At 51.2% G+C, this 21380-nt stretch overlaps 11 protein-coding genes across 11 annotated transcripts; 5 read left to right on the forward strand and 6 right to left on the reverse strand.

The window, feature by feature from the left end:
• Nucleotides 1-13: 13 nt before the first annotated feature.
• Nucleotides 14-1459, reverse strand: SAICODRAFT_77885 (malate dehydrogenase). Its single transcript, XM_019171087.1, has 6 exons — nucleotides 1369-1459; nucleotides 1153-1238; nucleotides 484-1102; nucleotides 307-428; nucleotides 129-253; nucleotides 14-68 (listed from the first exon to the last, which is right to left on the reverse strand). The coding sequence occupies exons 1-6, from the start codon at nucleotides 1397-1399 to the stop codon at nucleotides 65-67; spliced, it is 987 nt and encodes a 328-aa protein (XP_019025556.1). The 5' UTR covers nucleotides 1400-1459; the 3' UTR covers nucleotides 14-64.
• Nucleotides 1460-1807: 348 nt separating this feature from the next.
• Nucleotides 1808-2408, reverse strand: SAICODRAFT_24232 (ribosomal protein L28e; the record flags this gene model as incomplete). The annotated part of the gene is made up of 4 exons (XM_019166760.1): nucleotides 1808-1903; nucleotides 1956-2143; nucleotides 2168-2291; nucleotides 2349-2408. The coding sequence occupies 4 exons, from the start codon at nucleotides 2406-2408 to the stop codon at nucleotides 1808-1810; spliced, it is 468 nt and encodes a 155-aa protein (XP_019025557.1).
• Nucleotides 2380-3070, forward strand: SAICODRAFT_29554 (uncharacterized protein). The gene has a single exon (XM_019167452.1). It carries the CDS (start codon nucleotides 2584-2586, stop codon nucleotides 3013-3015), a length of 432 nt encoding a protein of 143 aa, XP_019025558.1. The 5' UTR covers nucleotides 2380-2583; the 3' UTR covers nucleotides 3016-3070.
• On the reverse strand, nucleotides 3022-4728 carry SAICODRAFT_54782 (Pet127-domain-containing protein; the record flags this gene model as incomplete). The annotated part of the gene is made up of 1 exon (XM_019169320.1): nucleotides 3022-4728. One exon carries the CDS (start codon nucleotides 4726-4728, stop codon nucleotides 3022-3024), a length of 1707 nt encoding a protein of 568 aa, XP_019025559.1.
• A 1360-nt stretch (nucleotides 4729-6088) lies between these two features.
• Nucleotides 6089-7635, forward strand: SAICODRAFT_64710 (uncharacterized protein). Its single transcript, XM_019170092.1, has one exon. The coding sequence runs from the start codon at nucleotides 6134-6136 to the stop codon at nucleotides 7589-7591; it is 1458 nt and encodes a 485-aa protein (XP_019025560.1). The 5' UTR covers nucleotides 6089-6133; the 3' UTR covers nucleotides 7592-7635.
• Nucleotides 7636-7879: 244 nt separating this feature from the next.
• On the forward strand, nucleotides 7880-9622 carry SAICODRAFT_70165 (uncharacterized protein). Its single transcript, XM_019170541.1, has 3 exons — nucleotides 7880-7933; nucleotides 7989-9094; nucleotides 9146-9622. The coding sequence occupies exons 1-3, from the start codon at nucleotides 7917-7919 to the stop codon at nucleotides 9586-9588; spliced, it is 1566 nt and encodes a 521-aa protein (XP_019025561.1). The 5' UTR covers nucleotides 7880-7916; the 3' UTR covers nucleotides 9589-9622.
• Nucleotides 9623-9731: 109 nt separating this feature from the next.
• SAICODRAFT_70166 (acid protease) lies at nucleotides 9732-11493 on the forward strand. The gene is made up of 3 exons (XM_019170542.1): nucleotides 9732-10059; nucleotides 10116-11110; nucleotides 11160-11493. The coding sequence occupies exons 1-3, from the start codon at nucleotides 9813-9815 to the stop codon at nucleotides 11436-11438; spliced, it is 1521 nt and encodes a 506-aa protein (XP_019025562.1). The 5' UTR covers nucleotides 9732-9812; the 3' UTR covers nucleotides 11439-11493.
• A 7-nt stretch (nucleotides 11494-11500) lies between these two features.
• SAICODRAFT_54761 (membrane protein TMS1) lies at nucleotides 11501-13255 on the reverse strand (the record flags this gene model as incomplete). The annotated part of the gene is made up of 7 exons (XM_019169314.1): nucleotides 11501-11544; nucleotides 11596-11708; nucleotides 11757-12127; nucleotides 12178-12700; nucleotides 12751-12854; nucleotides 12904-13104; nucleotides 13166-13255. The coding sequence occupies 7 exons, from the start codon at nucleotides 13253-13255 to the stop codon at nucleotides 11501-11503; spliced, it is 1446 nt and encodes a 481-aa protein (XP_019025563.1).
• Nucleotides 13256-13321: 66 nt separating this feature from the next.
• SAICODRAFT_210539 (uncharacterized protein) lies at nucleotides 13322-15637 on the reverse strand. The gene is made up of 5 exons (XM_019166368.1): nucleotides 15552-15637; nucleotides 15237-15493; nucleotides 14604-15187; nucleotides 14321-14549; nucleotides 13322-14266 (listed from the first exon to the last, which is right to left on the reverse strand). The coding sequence occupies exons 1-5, from the start codon at nucleotides 15564-15566 to the stop codon at nucleotides 13678-13680; spliced, it is 1674 nt and encodes a 557-aa protein (XP_019025564.1). The 5' UTR covers nucleotides 15567-15637; the 3' UTR covers nucleotides 13322-13677.
• Nucleotides 15638-15768: 131 nt separating this feature from the next.
• Nucleotides 15769-19575, forward strand: SAICODRAFT_54781 (P-loop containing nucleoside triphosphate hydrolase protein; the record flags this gene model as incomplete). The annotated part of the gene is made up of 4 exons (XM_019169319.1): nucleotides 15769-15984; nucleotides 16043-18823; nucleotides 18881-18994; nucleotides 19048-19575. 4 exons carry the CDS (start codon nucleotides 15769-15771, stop codon nucleotides 19573-19575), a joined length of 3639 nt encoding a protein of 1212 aa, XP_019025565.1.
• Nucleotides 19576-19751: 176 nt separating this feature from the next.
• On the reverse strand, nucleotides 19752-21317 carry SAICODRAFT_210652 (uncharacterized protein). Its single transcript, XM_019166370.1, has 4 exons — nucleotides 21101-21317; nucleotides 20478-21037; nucleotides 20203-20424; nucleotides 19752-20153 (listed from the first exon to the last, which is right to left on the reverse strand). Exons 1-4 carry the CDS (start codon nucleotides 21207-21209, stop codon nucleotides 19929-19931), a joined length of 1116 nt encoding a protein of 371 aa, XP_019025566.1. The 5' UTR covers nucleotides 21210-21317; the 3' UTR covers nucleotides 19752-19928.
• Nucleotides 21318-21380: the final 63 nt, after the last annotated feature.

Here is a 21380-nt window from a genome sequence, read left to right on the forward strand (position 1 = left end):
GAACGGTAGTGCACATACCCACTCACTCTTCTTCCAGCTCTGTAATAGTATCGTGGCAAATCATCTACCTACACAAATAATTAGACGTCAGCTGAATCCTTAGATATGGGAGAGGTTACAATTTTGACCCTTCAGTAACAAAAGAAACACCCTTCTGGATGTTGCCCTTCAACTCGGGAAGAGCAGCATCGAGAAGCTTCTTCTCGTAGTCAGACAAGTTGCCAAGCGGGCGAATCTTCTTAGCACCATCGGCCTGGATATTGTGGTCAGCAAAGCGACTCCGTTTGTTTAATCATTGTGACTCACCCCGAGCTCGACCAAACCCGAGAAGAAGTCGACACCACCAACAGACTGGGCAATCTCATCACCACCAGGAACACCAGGGAGATAAACGTAAGAGGGCTCGACAATGCCAGATTCACCCTTGACTGCGTGGAAGAACGTAATGTCAGTACTTGCGTAGGCGCAACGACGAGACAGTACTCATCTTAAGAACCGCCTCAGCAAACTTGTAACCAGCAAAAGCCATAGATAAAGTAGCAGAACCAGCACCGTCCTTGGCCTTAACAACCTCATCACCACCGAACTGGACACGGTTGGTCAGGTGCTCAATCTGCTCCTGAGAGAGGTTGACGCTGGGCTTAGACTGGCTAAGCAAAGGGATGATGGTGACACCAGAGTGACCACCGATGACAGGGATGGTGAACTCGCGGGGATCAGCGCCCTCGGAAGTAACCTCGGCCGTGAAGGTAGAGGCACGGACAACGTCGAGAGTGGTGACACCAAAGAGTCGCTTAGGTTTGAAAACATTGTGCTTCTTCAAAACCTCGGCAACAACGGGGACGGTTGAGTTAACGGGGTTGGAGATGACAAGAATGAAAGCTTCAGGACAGTTCTGTGCAATACCGGTCGCCAAATCGCGGACAATGCCAGCATTGATCTTGAAAAGGTCATCGCGGGTCATGCCCGGCTTCCTGGGGACACCCGCAGGAATGACGACGATGTTAGCCCCGGTAAGAGCACTCTTGAGACCATCGTCGGCAGGAAGATGACCGGTGACGGTAGCAGGGGAGGCGATATGGCTCAAATCAGCCGCAACACCCTATGTAGAGGTTAACATCGAATACGATCGGCGTTGTGTTCGACTCATACCTTGGAGTTGACGACATCGTAAAGGGCCAAATCATCGATGAGAGGACTCATCTTGAGAAGGAGGGAGAGAGGCTGACCGATTCCACCTAACAGCACGTACGGTTAGGATCAAACTGTGATCAATTGGTCATCAGCGCAATGGAAAGGCATACCGGCGCTGTGCGACACATGTCAGTACTGAGCAATTGAGGAGAACGGGAGAGGCAATTAGCAATACGTACGCTCCGATAACAACAGCTTTGACCATGATCGATGAATGTACGTTGTTTGAAGAGAATAAGAAGTTGGTTCTGGTTGGGGTTGGGGGAGGCAGCGTAGTACGTAGGTAGATTCGCTTGCGGGGAATTGCAGGGTGACACCACCGGGCGGCAGGGTGAGTCCATCTGTGTCTTCGGAACCCCCGGAGCATCGGCCGCGAAATAAACAACGGCTCTCGCAATAACGGACCCTCATACGGAAGATCACGGCGCTCGAGTGTCATCGTCTACGGCAACTCACGGTCAAGCTTAAGGCAATTATGGTATGGCTCGATGACGTGAAGTCCTAGAGGATGATGAGGTATAAGGTTTTTTATGTTCCAACAAACGACTACCAGATATATCCCGCAAAGAAATAGAATTAATATCAGATATCAACGTAGATCAAGCTCACGCACTTAAGCACGGACAGCCTTGCCACGGGGCTTGGAAACAGCAGCAGCCTTCTTGGAGCGCTGGGAAAGGAGGATGGCGGAAGCACGGGCAATGGCGGCCTGGATGATTATTAGCATGTGGACTTGCAGGGTGAGATGAACAGATTCATACCTGACGGAGGTCGGCACGGTAGCCACGGGCGGCGGCAGTGGTGGCAACGGCCTTGTAGGTGGTGCGGGAAGACTTGTTCTTGTTGAAGACGACAGTCTGGAGGTTCTTAGCGGGGAAACCAGCGTGCTTGGCGATCTTGGAGGTGACCTGGACACCTGTAGCCCTTCTGTCAGCAGCTGCTGCAATTGCTGATCAGACGAGGTGAAACAAACCCTTGCCGGAAGGAGCAACCTGGACAGCGACAGCCTTGTCGTTCACACCAGAGTACTTGTAAGAGTGGAAGTTGGTGAGGGCGAAGGGGTCGCGGGACATGGGAGCGAGGTTAGGGCGCTTGACCTGTTCACCGGACCAGTCAACAACGGCATCAAATCAATGACAGCAAAATCGGCATACCAAGTACGAGGACTGGTCACGGACAACTTCCCAGCAAAGGTCGGCAGAAGGGGCAGACATTTCGATACAAGTATTGGTAATGGACGAGGAAGACTCTGTGTCGTTGTCAGAGGTCTGCGAAATTTGTGTACGACAGTCTAAGTGGTTCAGGCTGCAGCCGGGGCGCGCACTTGCAGACCGTACGTGGTAACCCTAACAGCAGTCCATCCGCGACGACGGCGATTGCGATTGATCAATGGCTCGCTCGCTATATTTCCATGCCTCGTGGGCGCTCTTCGCAATCCTCGCCCTCTTTGTAGTCGCCGTCCGTCGCTTCGGAGTCTCGCCAGCAATCACCCGCCGCCTGTCGTCGCTCACACCGGCTCCAATCCGCGACAGACTCGGACGTTATGTCAGACTTCCAACAACTCCTAACGCTTCTTTTGCTGCGGACGTGGAAAGCGGCTTCCAAAGTGAGTTGTTCGATGTTCAGGGGGCGAACGTGGATAGCGGAGACACAAGAGCTGGCTTAGATGAACGAGGAAAGCAGGAGATCGGAGCAATTATGAGGGAACAGGAGATTGACTTCGACAAAGCACGGTTGATATGGATGCGAGAAAAGATGAAGGCCAATGGCATCGATGCAAGTGGACGCCCTACAGATCCAAGGGCTGTTATGTTTTCCTAAGGAGACCTATGAAGAGGTGCTAGTTATAGGACTGAAAACCACTCTATCCTCAGTCTTCTCATTTTCCTTCTCCACGTCTGCTTTGCCCAATGCCGATATTCTCCTTAGTTGCTGGATAAATCGGGGAACACTTTGTTGTTCTCCGGTTGAGCTTTCCACTTTACCAACAAGTGATTGGTCGCGGAAAGCCCTTCGCAGACCGCCTCTAGCGGTCTCATCATCCATATTCTTGAACGAATATACAACTTCCCATCGTGATCCTGGTTGAAGCAACGGTGGACCAAGGCACCGTCTTCCATCGACATAACTCTGCGCTATGATATTATAGCCTTTCACTTCACGAATTGCCTCATACTCATTATCGTGGTTCAACTCAGGTTGCTGCTCTGCAGTGGAGAGAGAGTCCTCAGGAATATCATCTTCCGTAGCATCCAAAACACTCTCAGGTTCCACAGTACTGGAAACCTCCTGCCCAACTTCTATTGCTGCTTCGCTGAGTCCGGCGGCGGCCTTGACACACTCGGCAATCCCCTTTGCGCGGCCTTCCTGAGCCTTCGCGATGTGCTCTTCTGTGACAGGTTGAACCCACATTTTCATTGTCGGCAGCTCGCGACCCTCACGTTTCTGAGTATCAAAAGTGACGCGAAGCGACTGCTTGGGGTATGCCTCGGTGGCCTTCTCCAAACTATCATTCAAGAGTTTTATCGACAAACGAAACTCCCGCTCGCCTATGTCATTCTCAGCTGATCCATGAATTGCTTCATCCATCTCGGCCAGCGGAATGTATTGAAAGCCGAAAATGCGTCGTGTGTTATGAAATGCCACAAAGATACCATCCATTCTCCCAATACGAACTTGGAGTGAGTACTTCAGGAACGCCGAACGTATCATGTCCCGATACTCCCGTTCGAAGGAATTTAACATTCCACGGGACTGTGTAATTTGATACCACGAACCATACTCTTCGGCTTTGCTTACATCATGTCGAACAGCGACCACAGCCCTGGTTTTGATATCAAACGTGCTATTACCCGGAAGCCGTGGATCCTGGCAATCAAGTTGAGATCTCATAAGGAAATTGCAGGCATCGAGATAGTGATATGTTCCAGGCTTCATACGATCCTCTGCAGGGATGGTATGCGAATTTTCCTTAAGGTACTGTTCGAATTGGTCTTGAGGTAACGTTAGCATCTTCTCCAGGGAGTGGCCGAGAACAGAAAGAATCGTTTCCGTGTCAAAGTATTTATCTGCATCGATAGCATAGGTGCCGTCCTTCCAATGAAGATATATGCTGTGTGGAGCAGTCAATGCCGTCGAGTAAGTCATTGGGCCGGCATCATGGCTTTCTCGCGACAGAGCCGACATGTTTGGCGGCCGCATATTTGATAGGAGAAAGTGGAAATGTGCAAGAACACCCGTCAAACTCGACGTCGATCCGAAGTACTTCTTTTCCCTCGTTCGAGCAACAGTGTCCAAAACGGTATCTTTTGATGGCGGAACGAAGCCCTGGATTGCATCGAGATCTATCTTGGAGATTGGGACGATATCCTCCAAGTAGGGATCGAAATTGTAAACCTTTGTTCGGGGATCTCGGAGGTGAAACACTGCCGGATTGAATAACACCCTGTCCAACCCATGCGCAAGGGAAGGGACGGGTTCTTGAGGTTTGGGAGGCGCTACGGATTCGAGTTTGATATCACGGTCATTCACCATTTGCAGATCAGTATGTGTTGTGCTCTCAGCATCTTGCTCCTCTAGAATCGTTTCGGCAGCGACAGTCCGGGGCTCGAGGTTCGCGCGGGCCTCCTCAAGAAATTCCAATTCCTGTGCGAAACCTTCAACATCGGCCTCTACCTTCGATCGCGGCTCTTCGAAAGTGATGGTCCGGCCCTTGCGCTTCGCGCGGCCCTTTGCGAGGGTTGCATTCAGTTGATCACGGGGCGTGCGGTTCGAGAGGGAAGAAGGAGTATTGGATTTAGCACGGATAGTCTGGGACTTGAGCATCGCACGGGTCTTTTCAAGGACTTCAAGTGGGTTAGCAGGCAACTTCCGGGCCAAGCCTTTGACTTCTGTCTCTCGGTTGGATTGCGGCTCATTGTCGGGACTTTCGACCTTGGTCTCTGGCTTCGATTGGGCCTCCTTGGTGAGGTCATCACGCTCACGGACTGCAGCAGCCATATTACCGGACAGCTTATTGAAAATGCCATCAGGTGTCCGCGGTCCTCTGTCGGCCCGCTGTCTGCGTTGCGGAAACGATCTGTGCTTTGCGTTCGAGTGTATGGACGGCTCGGGCGTAGACGACTCGTGCTTGGAAGGTTTCGATGTGAAGGACTTGTGCTTTGAGTGCTTCGGTGTTGGCGACTTCAACGTTGACGATTCGTGCTCGGACGGCCTGGGTGCAGACAACTTTTGCTTAAACGACTTGGGTATTGACCGGTTTCCCTTAGATGGATTGGATCCCGTGGGCGTGGGCGATCTGGGTGTTGACGGTCTGGCAGGTGCAGCAGCTTCGGGAACAAGACCAACATTGATCGGTGTCGACAGTGCTCTGCTTGAGCCGATAGCTCTGCGTTGCAGCCATTGTCGCGGGTGCAATGAATGCTCAGTTTTCTGGAGACACGCACGTAGCATACAGTCGCTCCTCGTCTCTTGGTGTTGTGCTGCTGTTTAGGGGGCGGGGATGTATGCGGTCGTTGCAGGCGTCAGGCGTACTGTAGATTTCCTGCACCGGGCCTGCAATCACGTGCCGGCGGCCCTTCCACGCAGCGAACCCAGCCAGCGAAGCTTCTCGCGCGCGCATCCGCAGTGGGCCGCCCAATAATCCGACTTTCGCGCTCGGGCCTCCTCCCCCCCATAGGGCCATCTGTGCAGGAGGGCGGGCTACCCAGCCTTCCGTCGTATCAGACCACTTTCCCGTTAGTCGCTCCGTTTCTGCATTGCTTCGCTTTTTACCCGTCACTCCCTTTCATCTCCTCGCCCGGATCATTAAATACGGTGCAGCTGCCTTTCATTGTCCTCCATTCCAACCTTAACGTTCTGGCCCACCTACACGTCCGTGCGTATCGGCGTTCTGCTCTGTTCGATCATCTTCTTTGGAGCTCAGTTATAAAGCGTCGCAATGGCACATCATCCTGACTACGAAGGATGGTGCTGGCTGCCATCTGAATCCTTCTTGCAACTCCGGAGCGTTTGGAAGTCGAGGTGGGTTATGCTCACGCCCGATCACATTGTCGTCTGCAAAAAGCCTGGTCGTCCCCCTCTGGTGACCTACGCTCTTGCAGATTACTCGTCAGTCGCGGTCGCGCCTGCAACAAAGAAGCATGGCCCTACGGTCGTCCTCGCTCCGCTAGAATCAACGTCGCCCGTGGAAGCCTTTCGGACGCAATCTCGATCTGAACCATCGTCAGCCTCGACTTCGCGGAAATCATCAACGTCTCTACAGTTACTTCGGTTCCGACCAGACGAATATGAATCCGCCTCGACGTGGGAAACATTCATCAAGGATCGGATAAAGTCACCTCTTCCTCTTTCGATCAGAGCTTCCTTGCTCCGGCAGTCTAGCGTCGAGAGCCCAGAATTCAACGCAATCGATCAGGCACTCTCGCGCATGGCCCCAACTTTGGTTAAGATGAGCGAAACCTCGCCTTTGGCATCACCAACGTTAAGCGTCTCGGAAAGCTACACACCTACAGCCTATCCTTTCCCGCGGTGGGATGCACGTAGCATCCAAACGGTCGCAAGCACCACGTCAAGCTTGAGTGATCAGAACACGATTGGTAACAGGACTTCGAGCACCGGACAATCGCGTGGATCGGGAGGCATTCGCAACAGCATCGCGTCTGCCCACATTTCTCATGTGCAGACCGAGTCCATTCTGCAACGAGCTCAGCTAAGAATCGACACCCAGGCCGCAACTCTGACCTCTAGCTCGGTTACTCCCGCTCCTCCGAAATCCTCGCAATCAATGTTAATCGCAAGCCTGTCTAAGTTGGAGAGCGAGCTCGAGGCAAGAGACCGCAGGCTGGCTGCGGAGAGAGCGAAGAATACATTGAGCGGCAGCCAGCCTTCCCCTGTTTCCCCAGCAGATGAAGTTGGTCAGCTTATAACTGTCAGGAATCCGGCTCGCAAGGCTAGCATTGTGAGCGCTTCGGAGGGCAGCTCCAAACAGCTTGAGACAAGAGCGCCGGATGGAAGAAGGGCATCCAAGATCTCCGTCTCGACGAACAGGCGGACCAGCTGGGTAGCATTCGCAAACGAGGATGACGCCATGAGTCATGTAAACAAGCGCCGGACTTCGACATGCTCGTCAATTTTGATAAGCCTAACGATTGACGACCTGAGGAGCTCTCGTCCGGCTAGCTTGGCAAGCGTTTCACCAAAAAGCATAACTGGAGAATTCCAGGCGCCATCTTCAGACTTGCGGCGAACTAGCTTGAGCAGTCGTGGATACGGCAGTGACCGAGCTTCTGCGACATCTTCGGCGTCTATTCGAGCAGCCAGATACAGAAGTCACGTTGGAGGATTTACAGGTTTCGACGAAGGAATCTTTGGTCGAAGGGGAAGCACGAGTTCTTGATATGAAATGCGTGGGTATAGGATTACTTGGGTACTTGGGCGGCGTTTTTGTTTTGCAATATCATACCAAAGATGGGTCACATCAACGCCCGTAGCTATAGCTATCGCTACATGGGCATGCTAGCCATTGAATAATTTGCAGAATCCTCTTGAAGCAATCTCATCTTCTATAGCTACCTCAGCTGGCAATCAGCTCCAGGATGCTGCCGCAGTTCAAATTTGAATGTCCCACGGCAGATGCAGTTGCACTGCGCGGCACGCCAAATCGGGAGCACCCAAAACAACTAGCAGCATCACGAAGTACTCGGAAACCAGCAACGAACACAATGGTCGCAGCTATGAGGTAAGCTATTTTCACTCTGGTATATATAATCCCAATACCTAACATATTCCTTAAGCGATACATTCCTCTCTCATCCGCTTCATACGCTTGCCCATCTCGCTTCCGAGTACACAAACGGACTATCGCTTCGCGAACGACCTTCGGCCACGTCTGACCATGGCATCTCAACGTACATCGCAGCCTCCTTTGATGATCGCACTAAACAAGCCAAGATTCCCTCCTTCAATGATGTTCCATTCAGCGAGCTGGAGTCGGGAGCAGTATGTCGCTTTGCCGCGTTTATTCAGGACCCTGACGCTTCTGGGACAGAGGTCTTTGTAGGTTATTCGAAGGACTCGTCATCGGACAAATGGAAATCGCACCGATTTGGTCCGTACGATGGTCCTGAGGTCGGCTACGGAGCATCCGACAACATCATTTTGGAGGAAAGGACTTCCATGTACGCAACCTCGATCCCAGGTGAAGCGTCTTGGATGAAGGAGAACGAGCTCCCAGAACTTGATGACGTTTCTCTGAGCCGGAAAGCGCGGTATTTGCCTGACCGATATCCGAAAAACGCACCGCATCGGGCGGCTTTGCTGAAGTTCTACGCCGGCTGCGGCGCAAACATTAAAGTTTGCGACATAGTTGAGGTGATTGGCTTACTGGAATTCAACGACTCTGATGAGGCCACTACTGAGGATGAAGACGATCACGATCGTATTCCCATGATTCACGTCCTGTCGTTCCGTCAATTCCCTAATATTCAGGGGCTTTACCTACACCAAAACCTCACTCGACTAACGGATCATGAGAGCGCGAGAGCGAAGATCCTCACCAAGGTGTCCTCTGTATTCTCAGGGGACATGAAGGCGGCTGAGCTTCTTCTCTTGTCCCTGCTATCAAGCGTCATCCGCCGTCAGAATCAACAGGTTTTGGGTATGCTATCTCTCAACGTCTACGCATGTCCCGGAGACGTTGCGCCGAAGCTGGTGCGGCTTCTGAAATCGGTCTTGCCGTCTCTGATGTCAGAGAAGTTGGATTTGGACACATTAAACACGCGCAACATGGTGCCGAGTTCAGATGGAGAGACTCTTCGTTCGGGAACTTGCCAGCTGGCACAGGGTACCTGCTTGCTTCTAGACGAGGGTGGCATGAAGGACGGTCAGCTCGGCGACCGAGGTATGTTAAGGACCTTTGCAGCTCAATAACTTATCTAATATGAGTGAACAGGTGTTCGCCAAATTCGTGCGCTCACGAGGATGATTACGGCCCAGGTCGTACCCTTTCAGTTCCCTTTCAGCGATTTTGAAGTCGAGACGGACTGTCCGGTCATCATCCTTGGGCAAACGAAGACGATCTTGCCGGTGGATTTCGCAGTCGCTCTGAAGCCGCAGCTGCAGGAAGCCACCGCTTCGGTATCGCCTCTATCTAATGGGGAGTTGGAGGATGTACGGAGTTACCTTGCTTCAGCACGGAATTTGGAGGTGAATATTTCCAGTGAAATATCCGAGAGAATTCAGAATGATTTCGTGAACATGAAGAAGGCGGGCCGAGATGATCCTGTCAAGGCTTTAGGTGGACGGATTGAAGTTGCCAGGCTTTTGGCGAAGAGTTATTTGCGGACGTCGATGTTGTGGGATGACTGGGAACATGCTGGATTTCTGGTAAGATAAAAATACACATACCGAGAATGGAAGAATCCCGGTCCTTGATCCTTGCTCTGACATACCGTACCGCAGCCGGCCCGCGGTCCCCACACACTGGCCGCACAAAAGCACAGTGAGATCATGAGTGCGCGCCAAGCATACATCCTGACTGCAGCGCTTAAGAGCCAGCATATACCCCGACCAACCCCCTCTTCTTGCTGCTCGCTTTGCTGTTCTGCATTCACTCGATAATGAAGTTGTCAGCCGCGGTAGCCGCTGCTCTCCCGTGTTCTGCCTTTGCTCTCGACCTCGTCAAAAGCCCCGACGGTTCCGGTGTCCTCGCGTTTCCAATCCAGAGAACAACCAGCAGGAGCGTGCAACATGACTTGGATAACATTGCTGCTCTGAAGAAGCGACGTTTACGAAGACATCTTGATAAACGTACCGTTACTTTGTCACTAGACAACCCGAAGAGTCATCTGCTTTATTGGGCTAACAGTAGGCTGCCTTTCTATGATGACGCTTCAACGAACAAGCTGACCATTGTATGCTAGTAACTATTGGAACTCCTGCACAGAATTTAGCTCTTCAAATCGACACCGGAAGTTCCGACATCTGGGTCGAAGTTGCGCAATCAGATTTGTGTTCACAAAGTGATGACCCCTGCGAAGGAAACACATACGATAACACGACATCGTCTTCGTACAAGTACTCGAATTCCGACTTCGTCATTCAGTACGGTGATGGTAGTTATGCAATTGGTGATTACGCAACTGAGACGTTTGCGATCGGAAACGCCACCGTTACAGGACAGACGTTTGCCATGGGTCTGAACACAACGAGTTCCCAAGGTGTTATGGGTATCGGATATGCGGCGAATGAAGCATATGCCGTTTATTACGGATTTGATTCGTATCCCAACCTTGTGGAGACTATGAAGGATCAGGGGCTGATCAACACCCTGAGTTATTCCCTTTATCTGAATGATCTCGATGCAGAGACGGGCGAGATCATCTTTGGCGGTGTTGATTCTGCAAAATACACTGGGCAGTTGACAACTCTTCCTATTGACACCATCCCTGGTGTCGCCGCGTCGACCTTCACGGTATCCTTGACCGGGATGTCTCTCCTGACCCCAGGCAGTTCGTCCGCGAGTGCCGTGTCGTTGTCTACTTTCCCAATTCCCGTGCTGCTGGATTCCGGTTCGAGTTATATGGCTTTGCCTACTGCGATCTTGGAAAGCCTTGCCAGCAGTCTCGGGGCGACGTACTCTCGACAGCTTGGAACCTACATCTTCAAAAACTGCGATCTCCAGAATGAAGATGGCTCTGTGGTGTTTTCTTTCGGAACCAAGAACATTTCAGTCCCTTACAACGAATTCATCGTCAACCCGACTGATGAGGATGGCAATGTTTTGACGTATACAAACGGGCAAGAAGTCTGCCAAATCGGTATCATTGCTTCTGATGACCCCTCCGCGTACATATTGGGTGACACCTTCCTTCGTTCTGCTTACGTTGTCTATGACCTCGAGAACAACGAAATCTCGGTAAGTCCACCTTCTCTGAACATGTAACTTTGCTAAATGAACATGCTAGATTGCTGAAACGGACTTCAACTCGACGGACTCCAATGCTTTAGCTATCACTAGCGGCACGAATGGTGTTCCGGGTGCAACTTCAGTGTCGAGTATCACACGGATCACGTCTGTAGCAACTGGTATCGCCACCCGTGTGGGAACGACTGCTGTAGGAACTATCACTCCTACCGATGGTTCTAGCAGTTCAGGCTCTGCTATTGGGTTTGCGGGTTTGGCGCGCTCGAGTGTCTTTCTGGGTGTTTTCTCTGCTTTTGTGTTGGGGACTTTGGCACTATGAAGATGATCGAAGCATCAATACATTTTGTTCATTGACCGTCACGGAGTAATTCAAGCAGCTATCTAGAACCTATCGGGCATGACAGCTGGCGCGATTAAACTCCAAACTATGAACCGGAAATCAGCAAATCATACATAATCGAGAACGAATGACCCACCGTAAAGAGCGTAACACACCCAGCTACTTACGACTTTGAGCCAAACGTTCGCATAGTTCCTTCCAATGACGACGAATCTTTCGTTGTCTTCGTCCTCAATTTTCATTGTCCCCCTGTTCTGAGGTTAGCATGATCTGAGGAGGCCGAACAATATCACGCACCAGTTGGTAAGCAGAAGCGCCGTATAACACGTCGCCAAGAAAAAGATGACATGAAACACAGAATAATGGTATCTGACGGCGGCTCTTTCATCGTCCTGCTCATTGTCATCGTCTGATTCGTTGTCAAGATCGTCATCGAGCGCCGATGCTGGCAGACCACCACTTTCAACAGCGCGTTGGAGTGCCTCAGCACGCATGGCTGCTCTTGACGAGGGCTCAGAGGTGATGAGACTATGATAGTATGCGTCCGGTTCCAATGCTTCGTACTCCTGACCGCGCCTGTTTCCTAGAGAAGAAGTCTGCGTTGCAGCTCTGGTTGTTGAGTACGCGATCGCGAGGAACGTGAACACAGCCCCAATAACTACTGTGACCTAAGAGTATGTGTTAGGAAGATCCGTCAAGTGCTGGGTACAACACTTACTGTACGGGCACCCCCAGACCGCACCAGCGGGTTGCATTGTTTGTCATTGGGCTCATTGGCAACAGCGGACATGATCAGATATGTCGCATAGGCAGAGACCATTCCTGCTTGTGCAAGCCCAGAGCGAGGGTTATGTTCCTGCACAGCAGGGTGGATTGACATAAGCGTTGAGATGACAGCAAGCACAAGATTGACAGATATGATAGCTTTGTTCAAGCCACATCCCGATCTCGCGAAGAACACGAACATGAGTACCGTGAGCACAATCGTAACGACAAACATGCCCAGGGTCGAGCTAATGAGGAGCGTTTGCCATGTCTTGGACTCGCTCTCTTCATAGTTTTCGAGACACTTTTCTGCCCACTCATGTGCCATATCAACAAGCAAGATCAGACCGAAGAAAATAAAGACGATTGAGCCAGGGATAGCAATGTACTTGCTCCAGAAGACAAAGAAACCATTCGGGATGAAGAAACTCAGCACGATCAGAACAGCCCAGACAACAAGTTTCGGGCCCCACCAGCTATGCAGTTCTGTGTCAGCAGAACTTCTTGGGAAGGGAAGATACCATACCCATTCTGAATAGTAGACCTTCGATTGCGCGTTGACCGGACGCCGAGAAGCAGCAGAGCTAATCCGAGGTGGAACATGCCCAATGCGAAGTTGATGCGATGAACCTAAATTGTCTATGAGAACGTTGAAAGGTCTCACTTCAGAAAGACTTACCGCCAGAACACCATAGCATTTCCCACCCGTAGGGCAAGTGATTTGCATGTAATTCAGGGTGATTTGCTCTATCTGCTTGATTGCCCAGCCAGACAGCATCACCCACGATAGCAAAGAATTGACCAAGAGAAGTAGGGCGTATGCAACTCTCGTCGCTATGGAAGAGCTACATGTCCCACACATGCGACATAATCCTGAGACCTATGTCGAATCTTGTAAGCGACACAGATCAAGCGAGCAGGCTCGAGGTCGGCAAACGTACCGCGGCAGCACCACAACAACTGAGAGCCCATCCGGAAAGGCCTGCCAGCGACGGCACGGCCAGGAAGGGAAGTGATAAAGCTATACCCATGTCTGGACGGATTTGAATGGGTTGAATGCAACAATTGCCCAGCTGCTGGTCAGTTGCCTGAGACGTACGAGGCTATGCACGATCACGTACGCTCACGTTACCCCACACAATCGAGCAGCAGCTGGGCAATTCAGGGCGAAGGGAATGGAATCGCAGTCGAACACACCCGTACACCCTTACACCTGGATATTCAGTAAGGGAATTAGCACTGATGACCCTCGACATCTGCCATTGCAATGTCTGAGGCCTGCGTCCTATATAGTATGGTCCCGTAATATATGTAAACCAGAAACGCCAAATCCTTACATAACCCATAATGCAACCCAAACACCGCAAGCAATGCATCTGAAAACACCTTCTCACTCTCTTCCATAACTTGCAAGCATAGCACCTCATTCTATATACTCAAGAACTGATCGGAGCTAACCATGGCGTGGCAGCGTAGTATTGTGTGCCGGAAAATCGGCAATAGATGGACTGACGACAGCTGCAGGAAGAGAGCCATTCGTCTGCGCCAAACCCCTGCGCTCTCCGACATCAGGAAAGGCGTTCTCTATTTGCCCTGCAGGATTTGGAAGCGGTGCCGCACCGGTGGGAATCCGGAATGCTAGACGACACTGGTCTTGCGGAGAGACACTTGAACCATTTGTGGAAGTGCGCAGCACATCCGTACCTTCAGACGTTCTCTGCCTCTTAGCTTCTGGCTCTTCACTTCCTCCAATCTCATCCTCAGCATCACTTGTCAAATCAATGATCTCAGGGGGAGGACGTTTTCTGACTGAAGATCTCGCCGGGGTTGCTGGTATAGGGGATGCTGTTGCGCTGGCTTCTGCTTTAGGAATAAGAGCAGTATCGTCTCCATCTAGATCAAACACTTCTGCTTTCATTAGATGTTCTGATGGTGTAGCTGTTTCCTCTTGATCCGCGGTTTTCGCTGTCCAGGCACCTTCATCGTCAACGAGAACTGACTCTATTGAGCTTGAGACTTTGTTCAAGATGTCCTGAAAATATCTGACGATTGCCCTGTTAGTAATATATAGGTTAGGTAAAGATAGCCACACGCACCCATCAACTGCAATGTCCTCAATAGACTGTATTGGACGTTCACATATCGGGCACTGCCATGTTGGCGTCTGCTCGTTCAATTGGAGAAATATCTCGCCATCAAAGCATTGCAAATGCTCACACGCCAAGCCCCTGCAAGGCAAATTGATACGACAAAAGCCAAGGGGGTCCTTTAGCGAAAGAGCAGCAGAGGTCGTGACAATGTCCGCGTCTTCCGCGTCTTTCTTGACTGTAGGATTCTGTTAGCTGGCGTGTCTCGCTACGCTTCTTGGTGGGTACAAACTTTTATGAACAACATATTCTCTCGTCAAGACTTTTCCTTGACGGATCTTGTCCACGAGTTCCTTCACCGTATGTTTCTTTACCAGATTGACCACAACTGCGTATCGCTTATTCGTATACGCATAAGTCATTTCAACACGATAATCAGCTGGACTTGGTCTGTACACTGATGTCATGTCTACTGGACTTTGCGTGCCCGGCTTCACACCCCCTTTGATCTTTATGCCACGCAAGTTGGCCTTGATGGGCAAGTCGTTCACGCGAAACTCTGCTTGTACCGGGAACTCAACCAACGTCGGCTGAAACGGAGAAAAGTCAGCTGCTGCACAGAAAATGTACAGTTTGTGGTCGGGTTCAGCCAGTTTGGTTTGCCTGAACGGAGTCATTCGAAAATTGATGTTGATGGTGTTTCTATGTTGAGGTGTCGCCTGACAAATGACTAGTTGACTGCATGAGTCGAGTATCGTGTAGAATGGATTCTGTCTGAAATTGATGTGATTCACTGGGGGTGCTGCTGGCGGCCGAACACCGTTGGACGTGACAGGAGCATATCCGAGCTGACCGTGTGAAGGAGATCCTGCAGCTCTGTAGCATTGTCAGCGAATGTTGGCCACAAGGGGAAGAACAAACTGACCCCGAGCTTTTACTTGAAGTAGGCACATAGGAAGCGTTCTGTGCCAATCCGCCACCTCCACGGCCAGGACTTAGCGGGATAGCTTGGCGGATACGTTCGTAAGCCGCAACATCACCTCCCTGAACAACGCGAAGAATGTGTCCCCTGAGCCTTTCCTGGAGTTCGGGCTTATTGCCGCTTACAGGTAAACCCAGAGAACGCAAGGCGTCCTTCAGCTGGCTGACCAGATATTTCGTTTCCATAACGCGGATGAGCGACTGCGATACGAGGGTCCGGGTCAGCATACAGCACCGACGGAGAGCAAAGCTGGCATACCTGGTAGTCGTTCATGCTGCCTTCACGGGTTCCCGTTCTCCGTTCTCCGTTCTCCGTCCTGTTGCAAGTCGGCCGGTGCTGAACGTGTATGCGGGGCTCAGTGCATCCCGCGCCACGCCGGCCAGGGAGAAAATCTATTTTTAGAATCGGCGCTGCGCAGTGGAACTTCAACCACCTTCACGTCCTCCTCGTACAGCTCCAGTCAGCTCCTCTCAGTATGGCCTGGAACAAGAAGGAGCGTTTCAATGCCAAGGCTAGGCAGTCTGCTGAACTGACGAAGCTGCCTGGTGATGCGGTGGATAGTAATGCCGACGTTCTCATCCCTCTGTCCACTCAAGAGAAGGAGAAGCGCAGAGAAGTCTTGCGCCAGCAGATGCAACCGGAAGGCCAGCAAATGTCGAGTAAAAAGAAGAAAAGGTTGGATAAATATATTGTACGTAAAACTTGCTACTTCCTAGTCAAGTCCATGGCTAATACGACGGGCTGTGAAGGAAACAAAATTGAAGAAAGAAGATTCGAAGGCTCTCATCGAGAAGCTAGCTGCTTCAAAAGTCGACACGTCGCTCATGCATAGTGCGAAGAATCTTGGTCGAGCCAAGGAGACGAAGCGGGAGCGCCTACGACGAGCCCTCAACGAGGAGCGACGAGGGATCAACGCCAATCCGAGCGAGGAGCTGTACCGTGAATACCCCGCGATGAACGAGGACAACGTGGATGGTTTTGGTTATCAGGACGGATCTAGTGACGACGAAGACGCTCCCGCATTGCCGGTCCCGTCATCTGTTGCACAGCCTCTGATTCCGACAGCTGCTCCAGTAGGAAGCGGACTTAAACGCTCCAGTGAAGACGGCGCTCAACAGCCTTTGACGAAACGGCCAAAGAAGGCGGCGAAGTTGGCTTACAATTGGCGGGCGCAGCTTGCAGCTCAGAAAGGCAAAGCACAAGACGACGATGACTCTGCCGATAGCTCTGACGAATCTGATATGTCTGATACGTCGGATGCTGGATCATGGCATGGTTTCGAAGACACTCCAGACAGCTCAGAGAAGCTTGGGAGCACCGTTGCACCAGACATTTCAGAGACCTCCCCTCCGAAGCCTGCTGCATCAGCTCCAACTGCGTCATTCAAGCAATGGGCCCAGCAGAAGCTTGACGAGCAGTCAAATACGGTTTCGGCTGATCCAGATCAAGGTGTGGTGTATGAATTCGAAGCTATCGATCCTTCCAAATTACCTCCTACCAGGCGTGACGGAACTACCCCTCCGCCTGCCGAGCTGGTGAGTTTATCTAGCGCTGCGGACCGAAAATCGTTCTTCGTCAGCTTCGATCGTCCCGAAGAAGTGCAAGCTTCCCGTCTGCTGCTTCCGGTTGTTGCTGAAGAGCAGCGTATCATGGAAGCCGTGCACTCGAACCTCTGTATCGTGATTTGCGGTGAAACCGGAAGTGGTAAGACAACTCAGGTACCCCAATTTCTTTTGGAAGCTGGATTCGCAAACCCAGATGGCGATACGCCTGGTATGATTGGTGTTACGCAGCCACGCCGAGTTGCCGCTGTAAGCATGGCGAATCGAGTTGCTGCTGAGCTAGGGAAGTCTGGCGAAGATAAGGTTGCCTATCAGATCCGCTTTGACGCTACCGTGAAAGCTACGACTGCTCTAAAATTCATGACGGATGGTGTGTTACTCAGAGAGCTTGCGAGTGACTTCTTGTTGCAAAAGTACTCTGTCATCATCATTGACGAAGCTCATGAGCGTAGCATCAACACAGATATCCTCATTGGTGTGGTCAGTCGAGTTCTTCGATTGCGTGATCAACTTAGTAAGGAAGAAGGATCGACAATCAAACCCCTTCGTTTGATCATCATGTCTGCGACATTGCGAGTAACAGACTTCACGGAGAACAAGTCATTGTTTCCCACGCCGCCTCCGGTCTTGAAGGTTGATGCGCGTCAATACCCTGTTTCCATTCACTTTAGTCGGAAAACAGCATACCTCGACTACGTCGGGGAGACCTTCAAGAAGGTTTGCAAGATCCATGAACGGTTGCCTCATGGTGCTATATTGGTTTTCCTGACCGGTCAGAATGAAATCCAGCAACTATGTGCCAAACTTCGCAAGAAATATCCGCAGTCTGGCCTCACACCGGCGGCTAGTCAAGACTCGTCACGTACGCCAAAGGTTCAAATTTCTGGTCGGAATGCAGGTATTGAGGTCGAAGATCTTGATTTGGGAGATGATTCTGGTGAAGTCCTGAATGATGACATGAGCATCGATGAGTCTGATGATGACGATATTGAATTCCCATTGGCCGAAGGTGAAGATGAAAGGGATACTGCGCAGCCGCTGCATGTACTGCCACTCTATTCCTTACTTCCCACGAAGGAGCAAATGCGCGTATTCGAGGCTCCTCCCGAGGGCAGTCGTCTTTGTGTTGTTGCTACTAATGTCGCCGAGACCAGTTTGACGATTCCTGGCGTGCGGTATGTTGTGGATTCCGGTCGGGCTAAAGAAAGACATTACGACGAGGTCAGCGGTGTGCAAAGCTTTGACATCTCTTGGGTCAGTCAGGCTAGTGCAGCACAGCGCGCGGGTCGTGCTGGGCGTACTGGTCCTGGCCATTGCTACCGTTTGTTTTCGTCGGCGGTGTTTGAACGGGATTTTATTCCATTCACGAAGGCGGAAATCCTTCGTAGCCCTATCGAGGGCATTGTTCTCCAAATGAAGTCTATGAACATTGACAATGTCATCAATTTTCCTTTCCCCACACCTCCTGATCGTGTGAGTCTTCGGAAAGCGGAGAACCTGTTGGTGTTCCTTGGCGCACTGAATGCCGACAAACAGATTACGGAATTGGGAAGGACAATGGCCGTGTTCCCCCTGGCACCCCGTTTTTCCAAGATGCTCATTATCGGGCAACAACACGGATGTATGCCGTACATCATTGCCATAGTTGCGGCCTTGTCGGTGGGCGAGCCTTTCTTAAGGGAAGAAGCTCTGGAAGGGGCCGAAGATGATGAAGCGACAGAAGACGGTGAAGGACAAGAGCGTCGTCATACGGCAGTAAGTAAGGCTGAGATGTCGTTTGTTAAGAACGCTTCCGTGAAGGAAAGCGAACAGAGAAAGGCGCAGAGGAAGTCGTATTTCATTGCACAACGTCGATTCACCGGACTTGACCCCCTCTGCGATATCATAAAGCTTCTTACTGCTGTGTGTGCCTACGAGTACGAAGGTGGAACCAGCACGTTCTGCGAGCAAAATTTCCTCCGAGCCAAGGTAACCTTAATTGTTGAAACCTTTTCTTGACATCGTCACTAACGGGTGTGCCTATAGACCATGCATGATATTCACAAGCTGCGACAGCAAATTTCAGCTATTGTGCAAATGAACTGCCCAGGAGTTCTTGACCGTTTTGAAGCAAAACTTCCTCCACCTACCATTCTTCAGGTGTGTATTTTCGTGTGACTAGGCGCATCCAGTGCTGATTCTCTATACAATAGATCAAGGCTATCAAGCAAATCGTTGCTGCGGGTTTCATCGACCAAGTTGCCATCAAAGCCGACCTGTTACCCAAAAATCAAATCCGCGGATCAAAGGCTACCATGCAGAACATTCCCTATGTTACGTTATTCCCTTCCTCGAGTCCAAGAGAAGGTCAGGACCCTGCTGTCTACATTCATGCTTCCTCGACCCTTATGACAGCTTCACCTGCTGCTGCTCCGGACTACATCATTTACCACGAACTACATCGTGCAAGTGGTGGTTCTGGAAGGATCAGGATGAAGCCGTTGACGGTAATCAGCGGGGCTCAGTTGGCTGCTTTGGCTGGTCCAACGCCATTGATCACACACTCAAAACCGCTCGAACATCCATATGCACCGCGGGTTTTGGCTGATTCACGGGGACAGAAACGCGAATGTTGGGTCGTACCGACAATGGCTGCTATAGGTTCGGTCGGTCCTGGGTGGCAACTCCCTCCCCGCAAGGTTGTTCAGGTCCTTGAACATGGCAGATGGGTCAATAACTGACGTTGGTTGTTCCCTCAATATCGCACCCTAATAAATGGATTTTAAACATGTGCTCTTTCTACGTGGACGATGGATGGCCGTGGTTGATGTTACTGTCCCAACATACCTTTCCTGGAATCGCTGTTATCCCCACGGTACGCTTTTATTACCTGTTACATAACCGGTTTACTGTAGGCATCGGTATCATTTTGACGACATCTAAGGCTTGAACTTGAGTACAATTGCTCTCGTCTTTCAATGCATTGGCGAGGATGTATTTAATTCGAATGCTTCCCTCCGTAGCCGAGGGCTTTAATCAATAACACCTACTCCATATGCTTCAACCAGCGCCCGTGTTATACAGAAGACAATCATCAGTCTAGATCGTCTTGTTCCAATATATCAGGGGCTGATGCACTAGCAGGATAAGAGCCTGGCATCTGGTGTGATGTGCTCGAAGAAGCTTGTGTAGCAACTGTAACACCTTCCACACTTGATCCCCCTGCCTGTTCGGCAGATCTTTGCGCGGTACCCGACCCGAGCACGGAGGAACGACATACGGGACAAGTACTGTTCACCTTAAGCCATGGCTTTATGCACTACAACCACTGTTAGCCTACGCGTGATATTAGCGACGCAGATTTGTACCTGGTCGTGAAAGCAGTGACTGCAAGGCAGTCGTAGAGCGGTTTCTCCAATTTGCCAATCGTCCTTGCAAACGGCACAATCCCATTCTGATTTGGCGATATTCTCGTCCACTAAAAACGCAGGGATTGCATTGATAACATATTCCGGCGTTGGAGGCGGAGCGTCGGAACCCTGATGCTGCTCCATCAAGCGGGAAACCACTTCATCGAAACCACGGTTAGACTAGGAAAAGTTGTTAGCGATCATCATCCTGCTGTATGACAAGACGCCCGTACAAAAACGTAGTCTCCCAGATTTCTTCCCAGACCTCCTCCTGCTTGACCATTTCCACCACCAAAGGCAAAACCCCCGTCCGCGGGCCCTCCCGCAAGAGCACCAAAGGCCTGCTGTAGGAAGGTCGACAAGTCCGTCACGGGGACATGCCCGGAGCCATTTTCTTGTCTGTCACCACGTCCAGTACCCGCCACACCCAACCCGGCCGCCATACTGCCAAAAGTAAACTGCACATTTGCGCCAGCGGCCTGTTGAGGCTGCGCTGGCATATCTACAGAGGTAGTATGTCCATTTTCATTTGAGTCAGCCCTCGGAGGAGGCTGTCGGCCGCCGATGAACTGCTGCAACAAACCTTGCAACATTCCCATCATTTCACGATTCGGTCCATGATCGGTATTATTGCCAGCGATATTCCCAAACATGAAGGGCGGCATGCCTCCAGGCCCAGCAACATTAAAGCCAAGTCCGTCAACATCTTCATCGTCGTCGTATTCATCATCGTCCTCAAAGTCGTCTCCATCATCGTGTAGTAGATCACGAGGATCTGCGCCTTGATCGATCACTTCGGTGAAGTCTATTCGTCGTTCAACACGCATTCATGGAGGACAAGCGACGGGCTACACACCTGAGCCGCACCTTGGACATGGCATTCCGACATCCGTTTCTTGTGCGTTCCACTCATCTTGACACTCATGACAGTAATACAGAGCCTGGCTTGGCTCAGACTCGCTCATATTTACAACGGCAACGGGGCTGTATGCTGGAGACAACAAGGTTTCCGTCACCGTCGCCGTCGCCGTCGCCCCAGAGTTCGCTCAAGTACAACCAACACCTGCAGTGCGCTGCGGCTGCGGCTGCACGATAACGCTGATACAGTAAGAAGGCATACCGGTTGTACGAGCCCA

Source organism: Saitoella complicata, assembly GCF_001661265.1.
Source record: "Saitoella complicata NRRL Y-17804 unplaced genomic scaffold SAICOscaffold_6, whole genome shotgun sequence".
In the NCBI taxonomy this organism is placed as follows: domain Eukaryota; kingdom Fungi; phylum Ascomycota; class Saitoellomycetes; order Saitoellales; family Saitoellaceae; genus Saitoella; species Saitoella complicata.